Source organism: Hippocampus guttulatus, chromosome 13 (assembly GCF_054856545.1).
Source record: "Hippocampus guttulatus isolate MCC_2025c chromosome 13, RoL_Hgut_1.0, whole genome shotgun sequence".
In the NCBI taxonomy this organism is placed as follows: Eukaryota; Metazoa; Chordata; class Actinopteri; order Syngnathiformes; family Syngnathidae; genus Hippocampus; species Hippocampus guttulatus.
The window spans coordinates 9215619-9224637 of NC_141273.1; the positions used below are offsets into that span (position 1 = coordinate 9215619).

At 39.8% G+C, this 9019-nt stretch overlaps 1 protein-coding gene across 5 annotated transcripts in view; it reads right to left on the reverse strand.

Annotated features, from left to right (window-relative positions):
• Positions 1-9019, reverse strand: part of ttll5 (tubulin tyrosine ligase-like family, member 5) — a 53294-nt gene that overhangs the window by 43176 nt on the left and 1099 nt on the right. For all 5 annotated transcript variants that reach the window (XR_015102657.1, XR_015102659.1, XR_015102658.1 and 2 more), the window contains exons 3-12: positions 8235-8341; positions 7529-7611; positions 6725-6831; positions 5895-6025; positions 5681-5763; positions 4265-4334; positions 4083-4167; positions 3131-3232; positions 2739-2830; positions 2554-2661 (exon numbers count right to left, since the gene is read on the reverse strand). Coding sequence is in view for 2 of the 5 variants with exons in the window: in XM_086127118.1 (XP_085983244.1) it covers positions 2554-2661; positions 2739-2830; positions 3131-3232; positions 4083-4167; positions 4265-4334; positions 5681-5763; positions 5895-6025; positions 6725-6831; positions 7529-7611; positions 8235-8341 (968 nt within the window). In the remaining 3 variants the exon portion in view is untranslated. The remainder of the gene's footprint in view (positions 1-2553; positions 2662-2738; positions 2831-3130; positions 3233-4082; positions 4168-4264; positions 4335-5680; positions 5764-5894; positions 6026-6724; positions 6832-7528; positions 7612-8234; positions 8342-9019) is intronic.

Consider the following 9019-nt stretch of genomic DNA (forward strand, 5'->3'; position numbering starts at 1 on the left):
CTTAACAGGTCTCATAGGGCACAACTGTATATCACAATGTGAGGAGGGCTAATAATCATTTGCTGATTTGGAAAGACAATGCAGGACAAACATAGTATCTCAATAATAGTAACATTTTGACTGACTTGATTTTTGTGACGAAAATATGCAAAATGAGTAGTTGCTCTTAATGTTGATATCTCAGTTTTGTGCCGTCCTTGAATAGTTATTTTTATCCAAGAGAGCCCTTCGCACTGGAAACAAAGTACGGAAATTATTTTGTAGTTTGTCTCAAGCAGTTTGTGGTTGAGTTAGGATAGTGGCTCTGGCATATATGTGTTGAAAAATATATGATTAAAAATGACATATCACGAGCACATATTTTGCACTTATGCATGTATTTTGTCATATCTAAATAATGGAAAAATAGCATTTTTGACATAAATTGGCCTCCCTCCAGCATTTAAGTTCACCCATCCCTGCTGTATGTGCACCTAACAATGACTTTAAGGTGTTGTATTCTAGTATCGTGTATTATCACCTTGGTCGCTGTGTCCCCCCCGCCATTTTAACAACATGATTACAGAGAGTTAGTCATAATGAGAGCGGTCCCACCGTATCATCAGTGTCTGTTTTTAGGAAACATAATCGTGTCGGCAAGACTGCTACTACTTTAATTGACTTGCTTGAGGCAATCTAAATCAAACAAAATGACACTGAACTCAAAAATAAGGGATAATTGGTGTCTTCGGAACAAATTCCTTCAGTTTTCAGCTACATATGGTAGATATTCTGTATGTGCATACATGTCTGCGCATCTCTAAAATGTGCAGCTTGTGCAAAGCCATTACTGAGTTGCTATTTGAATGCTGAACTAGTCAGCTGTTCGCACAAACAGTAAAAAGTTTTATTCTTCTTTTTCTTGTTTTAAGGGTACGTGTTGTCCTTGTCATTTCTCAATGTGTTCAAACCGAGTCAAAGAACAAGCTGTGCAGCTCAGTCAGGACTTTTGCTCAATCCAAACACTTTTTGGCTCTGAAATAGGGTGAGTTCTTAAAAGCAAAACTGCATGAAAAAGCAAACTTTCCTTTCAGTCACAGATCCAAAGCGCTGCATCAGCTGTTAAGTAGCACGCACGAGGGCCCGGCTGGAGCTCAGTAAACCATTTGGAAGCTCATACCCGCATGGTCATTCGTCACACCTTGGCGTGCAGATGACATCTTGATGCAGATGTGGTTTTGTACGTACAAAAAAATCCACGTTGGCGCAGCAGCCCACAGCCAGGATGAAGCAATGATTAATATGTGTCCAGAAGTCAACTTTTCAGAGTCCCTTATTTTTGTAAGAGGCGGGCAGCGCTGAAGGGAGGAGAGGTACTATCGTAAACATGAATGACTTAGTCAACACACCCACCATTATCGCTCATAACTTACTTCATGCATGCCTTTACAAAGAGTGGGGGGAGTGGTCGTGTGTGTGAGAAATCTCAAGTGACTAGAAAGCGATCATAAGACATTGTCAGACAATATTACTTGACATATTGTCTGACTCTTCTGGGTTAGGTGGTGACTCTTCTGATGACTTTTTACTCTCGCTACATTTAAAAACAGACATGTGTATCTTTCTACTTCTTTGTCAAAATAAGATTTTCTTTTCTCAACCTCTCCAGATCAGATGACAACACGAGGTTAAAAAAAAGACACCAATAGAGGGAGGTAAAATTCAACCGTAGTTGAGATCCTGGCCGATTGAGGTTTTTGGGTCTTGCAAGGTGAAAATAAAACAGGGACAGCAAGGAAATGCAGGAACATTGTTGTATGCAGAAAATTGGTGAAGATTGCACGACTGTCTGTGTCCTATGTGTTGTGTTGTGTTATTTTTGTTATTTTGACTTCAAAATGGCGCCGCGAGAGTGGCTGCATTTCCAGCAGCTCCTATATTTTGTTGTTCTACTTCTTCCTTTCATAACTTTGCTGCTGTGAATTGGGAATTTCTCCATTGCAAGACTAATCAAGGTTTTCTTATCTTATAACCCAGGCAGCATTACCAATGATATGTTCCCCGAACATGGTCTTATTTCAGAGAATTGTTTGATGTAGTGCACTACATGGCGAACACAAATCACAAAAGTCTAACACATAAAGTATATATTTTTAAATTATCATGAGCTAATTTATATATATATATATATATGTAATTAATTTTTTTGTCAGTTGTCCGTTCACAACATTAGTAAAGCAATTGGAGCGCATTGTTTAGCTAGCATAAAAGTCGAGCCAACACAAGCAAGCTCAACGTAATTCTTTTTTCTTTTTCTTTGTACGAGCACAACGCAAGGGACGCAAGGTAATAAAAGAGGGAAAGTATTTTTTGGGTCGGATGAAAATGGGTATTGTATATCACTGACAGTAAAAATTCATTTCTATTTGTACATACGTATCTGTATTTCTGCTTTAGCACAGAGTGTGAGTACCCTTGCTACATCTGTTCAAAAGAATATTCTGCCAAGTCAAACATTACTTGGCATTTGTTCCACTTTCTGTCACTTGCGTTTTTAGACAAGGATATGAATACCAAAGCAGTTGGTCGGGTGGGGAACGAATGTCTTGCAGGCCGCGGCGATCTGTGTCTGAGCGCTGAGCACAGCTTTGATGATCACATCCTCTACCTGTCTCATTAACACTGGGGCGAGGGGGGAGATGAAAGACACATTAGAGGACATCATTGCGGAATGGAGACAATAAAATGCGGGAACTCACATATGGTGTTCTTTCCCTCCTCCCTCAAGTAGCGCAAAACTGCACTCATACTCCACTTGTTTCCATAGTCCTCAACCTCTGGGTCATCACAACTGTAAATGGAAGGAGGTGCTCTTACAACGAATGAATATAAAACAGGGTTTGGTAACAAACTGCAGCATCTCAATGTTCTTAAAAGTGAAAACAAGTTGCAAATGTGGTCCAGGTTTTAGTCAGAAACACGATGTAGACATAGACACACACAATTTGCTTTTACAGAAAATATAAAAGGACGTTGCTGGCCAGATCTGACCCCCTTGAGTTTGACACCTGTGGTATGGACTAACCCGTTTGATTACAGAAATAAATTACGCTACTTGACCACATAAAAGGGAAGTTCAGAAGAGGATTACCTGACGTAATCGCTGCTCTTTTTGTTCACACTGTAGTTGGTGAGATGCATGAAGGTGTTTTTAATATTCTTTGGAGTCCTGTCATACTTGACAGTGGCGAATCTGAGGATAGATAGAAACTATTTATGCCACAAAAAAAAATATTATGATTCCCCAAAAATATTCATCACATTTCTCTAAACGATGAACTGACACTGGACACTTTGTGCAGAGATTAGTTTTCTCAAAGTGTTTCAGAGGCACAGATGCCAAATGTGCAACAATGAGAATTCCTTGGCACGCATTATGGACCGTACCTGAATTCCAACACAACCCAAAGGAATGTCAACAGATAAAAGTGGGACCAAGAATTTAAGCCCCATTTATCACTCACAGTCGTTAATCGAGACAAAATCCACTCTCTGGCTTGCTGCACATCAGTAAAAATGACATTGATTTTTCTATCAAGCTTGTAGCTGTATATTTTTACCTGTACATGATTACCAACTGTAACTACACCTGGTAATTGCCTCTGCTCAGGAAAAAAAACATGACTGCCCCTAATACGCACATGCAACTAATGCAGCAAATATAGTAGTCCATTGTATGATTATATCTTTTATACATCTGATTGAACAATGGAGAACTGTTACAAAGTCAAAACCCACTGTTTAACCTCAGACCAGTTTTGGTCGGACATGTTTCGTCTGCTCTCTGCTGGTCAAAAAGAGAATAACAGTCGGGGTTCCGTAAACTGCATGTTCCTCCCAAAAATCTTTGCTGAATTACTCTTTAAGCATTTGAATGGAGAATTCTTAACCTTTGTTAAAAAAAGAAAATTGATGTTTACATGCATAAAAGAAATTGACATGTATTGATGTTTGTATCTATCTATCTATCTTTAAATTGGCTTCTTTTTTTGTTGGAGAGGCTCATGAAATTATCACATGACAAAAGTCCATAAAGCACTCACCTTGCGAGGCCTTCCTCATATACGTAGATGAGGAGTGGATCATATGATGTGACCAACACATACAAGCGCACGTCAAACTTGAACTCTGCGGGAGAAAATGTCAAGTGAAGACAAATCGTAAGGGTTCTCTCCAAACCAAGTCAAATATGCCAGTGGCAGCCAAAAGATTAGAAACAACTCACCATCGATCAGTAGAGGGCTATGAATATAGCGGGAGACTAAAATGTTCTCATCCATTGAAATCTGATTTGGCTGTCGGGGATGAAAATCATACAATCTTTCAGCACAATGATGATCCAGATCCGGACGCCACACAAAAAGTTTTTAAGTGATTTGAATTTGGCTTGTTTGTGTCTCTATTGTGATTGTAATGCAGCAACTCGCATCTCAAACAGTTAAAAGATATCAACGCAACACGGAAGGATGAAGTGATAATGGCCAACATTGGCTTTTATGAGATTAAAATATGCTGCAAATAAATGGTGAACAAATTGACTTGGAATTAACGGCCGGAGAGTGTTTAACCTCAAAGTTGGCTACAGTTCAGAGAAAACACACACCAAAACGTATACATACTGTATATCTTCTTTTTCTCCAAACATCACTCTGACATTCTTTTCATAAAAACGCCACAGAAGAAGAAGAATTGTGTAAATGTTTTCAGACAGTGAGAGGCTTGTGGAGCTGCTCCAGAAAGCAAAAGACCTTGAAGTGTGTGATTTACTCCACCAAATTAATTCATGTTTCAAACACGAGTTGATCGCTCTTTCAAAGGGCGTGCAAGCCGCCACAGATAACATCTGCTCGGCCAACTGTAAAGTACTGTACAACTCACACACGATTCTCTCTGACAATTTCCTGCAAAATGTTAATGACTAGTCTTGCACTATTCTCACACCAGTGGCGAATAATGACTTCGACATGAAAAATCCATTCATCCATTTTGTAAATCAGGGTTGTGGGGATCTGGAGCCAATCCCATCCTTCTTGATGAAAAATGCTGACTACACTCCGAACTGGTCGCCGGTCAATCTCAGTGCACTTATAGAGACAGGTGACCATTCACACCATCATTGCGTGAGAACTGAATCCATGCTACCTGCATGGAGTCTTCACATAAAAATATAAATACAAACAAAAGAACATACTGTACTGTAAAAGTCATTTTTGGACCACATTAAAAGGAACGAGAAAAAAACTGCATGCATTCAATGCAGTATTAAATGCAACTATAAGCTTCATATTTGGATGTGACAGAGATTGGCTGGCAACCAGTTCAGGATGTACCGCACCTACTGCCCGAAGACAGCTGGGATAGTCTCCAGCACACCCTGCGACCCTTGTGAGGATAAGCGGATCAGAAAATGGATGGATGGATGGACGGATGAATTTGGATGTGAAACCCAAATATTAAGAGCCATCGTACTCAAATTCCCACACGCTTTTAATGCTTTTAAAAGAGCCAAAAAATGACAGACAAGATTGAATGTTTTCCCTGTCACTGCTTGGAAATATCTCGGAATTCGGAATTATGTCTATTTTGGAGGACTTGGTTAAATTCAGTGCCATCACAGAATCCACATGGAACAATTACTCACATTGCTGACTAAGTAGATGCCTCGTCCTCTTGAAGATGCAACTGGTTTAATAATCCACGGGCCCTTGTCCTGGGCATAACTACCTGAAATGCGAGCAGGAAGTCAAAGACAATACGGGATTAGAATGTGCAGGTGTAGCTAATTTTCTTAGCTGTACACTCTCAATGAAGAATGGACGGAAACGGGCTCCATACTTGGAAAAGCAGCTACTTACTGCAGAATTGCTGGTATTCCAACGGGAGCACAAAGGTCTGTGGAACTATGTGGAAGTTTTTGAAGCCATGGGACTCCTGCATTCGTTGGATGTTTTTATAAAGCCGATCTTTGCGGGTCAGTTCATACGATCTGCAAATGGACATGGCAGATAAATATGGCCAGTACAGGAACGTGAGAAACGCCAGCAGGAGCTTGTGGTGAGTTTGAAAGTTATTTTGCTATCCAGTCGCATCAGTCACAAATATTAATAGCAAAAGAGGTACGTTTATCATTATAGGACAAAAAAAAAAATTGAAAGGGATGGAACAAGATAAACATTATAAAAGTCTCGATTCATTTGTATGCAGATACAAACGTAAAATCCATAGCCAATAAAATTACCGGTATGTGCAGTAGAAAGGTTTCAACCAAGTTGAGCCAAAATTTGGGGAAACACGACTCAAAAATCAAACAGAATTTGGAGTTCAAATGTCCTGACGCAGCGATGTCACGCAAATCTCTTGAGACTTTAGCAGGTGTCTCAAGTCCCGGGGGCCAAATGTGGCCCACCAAATCATTTTATGAGCACATTTTCAAACATTTCTTTAATTTGTCTCAAATTTTAGCTGCTAAAGGCCACCATTTAGGGGTAGTCTGAAGCCCTCATTTGAGATTATTTCCAATCAGAGTATTCATTTTGAAATTGTAAGTCAACCAGTGTCACGAAATGGATTTTGTTTTGAGTCGGGAGGTTCCTTCGTTTCTGTGTGAAATGGTTGTTTTCATTGGATTTAAATAAGAAAGATCATATCGAGAATGAACCAGTCAAAGCGCTGAATTTTCTCCCACCTAGGAAAGTGGTTGACCTTTTGGAAATCTTGAAGGTTTTGCAGTAGGTAAGGTTTCAGGTGGGATCCAGTCCACATGAGGTTGAAGTCGTTGCTATTTGAGTGAACCTGGAAAAAAAAAAACATAATATTTTTCCAATGAGCAGACTCGGGACTTGGCAGGGAGTAAATTTGATGAGTGTGCACCTGACTAACACCTGACTTTAGCACAGCCGCAACACTGAACATTGCAAAAGATGCGCATGAACAACAACGTCATCGAGGAAACATGCGTTAGTGCATGAGAGGCGGCCTCACTGGAGAAATCCACCCCGCTCGACTGAAATTATGACAAAATGATTGCTAAGTCACATACTCATTATCTTAATCTGTTTTGCTTGATTCCAGCCATTCATTAGGATGGAGGCTGTGTTCACATGAAGTGCTCGATGTCTAGAGGAGACAGATGTTTGCAATAAAGCCTTATTAAAGTCTGGCTCTGGCCATTCACTGTGGTAGACACTCGTCTGCCTTTGATGATGGGTTTCTGGGAGTCAAGAAGCATTGAAATGAAATAAAAAGAGAATTAATTGTAACTGCTTGGAAGAAGCAATAATGGGGATTGTATGGCCTTGTGAAAGCAGATTAATGCTCTTGAGGTCATTTTGGTTCTTTCCATGCTTGCGTTCCCAGGCTTTGACATCGTTATTATTTGGGTGGGGGACAGCCCTGTTCTATCCTACACAAAGGCGGTTCACATAAATAGCGTAAATGGTCATTTTGAAGCTAGCCTTTTACATTCGCCTCATTTTGTGGAGAACATTACCTCATGGAAACCATGATTGGTCAGGATCCCCCGCACGAGGCGACTCTCTGTGCGCACGATCTTGAAGGCCATGTTGTATCGCTCTAGAAAAATGAAACAGATCGTTATTTAATGCACGCGGAAACCTCCAACACACCGCCAATATTGTGCAATTTGTTATTCAACGAAAAGAAGGCCTCGATCAACAAAGCGAGGAGGTGATAACGCCATCATGGATGACGTCACATGAAACATGTAAATTTCAGAAGACCTCCGTTCACTGACAGTGGCACCAAGAAATCAAAGATAAATTGACTTTTTCTGGGGGGTTTTATTCATTCCAGCAGGACCTTTTAAAATGCTTCTTGGTGAAATTACCGGTATACCATGTAAACATCCAACTCTCTCTCTCTATTGAAATCCGAAATCTTTTGTGAGTAGTTGTACTTAATTTTAGTTTTATGATACAGCATACTTGTATGACGGTCAAAATGTTCAAATGTTACTTCACATAAAAAGCATATGAACTGTAAATAAAGACTTGGTAAAGATTTGATGGTAGAAAAGTGTTTAAAAAAGCACTTTACATGATATTGTGCAGTATCTTATAGAAATATTGGGAAATCAACCAGTGTCACAGACCGATTATTTGACTTTGGAGGATCCGTATTATGTCTTTATAACAATCAATTCTGAATTTAGAGTCAATATAATTTTTTCCAAGTACCTCCACCAGCATAGATAGATCCATCCTTTGAAACAATGGCTTCGGGGAAAAATATGAAGATTGGGATTGTCCTGCTGAGGCCACTCCAGGCAATGCAGGGTTGGTCTCTAATCATTCAAAAGAAACAAACAAAAGAAAAACATTTCGATGAGTCACCATGGAAGTCAGATTTCCTTAATTTTATCATGAGCGGGAGCTGGACCAGAGCAAAACCCGCATACTGTACTAACAAATGATCTTATGCTATTTGAGCGCACCAGACACAGCTTGCTTATCACGCTGAAAATATGATAAGAGAGCATGTTGATGTGGAAGAACTCAACCAGCCATGGCTGCTCCTGATAAGGCTGGGAGGCATGTAAATAATTGCTGCCCCCATCTTAGGTATCCAGGTTTGAGACACAATTGATCAGATATCATCTTCACTGTTGTTTACTTTGGAGAAAACCATGATTAAGACGAGTGAAATGTTATGTGCTCGCAATGTGTGTGAAGCGTAAGAGACAGAAAGGGAAGAAACCAATTGCTAAGTTAAACACTACCTCATCTTGTTGTTGTGTTCATGCTGCAGAAGTTGTGTATGTTATTCGGTTGCTACACACTTTTAATTCGGTACATATGTGTATACTGTATACTCAAAGTGTGTCTACCAGGCACCTTTTTACACTATACTGTACACCTTTTGTCATCCTTTTCATCGGACAGTACCAACAGTTACGAGTGTAGTTTCCCAGCAACATCCATCTGTCTATTATTTAAAACACACAAATCCTCATTAGGATCAC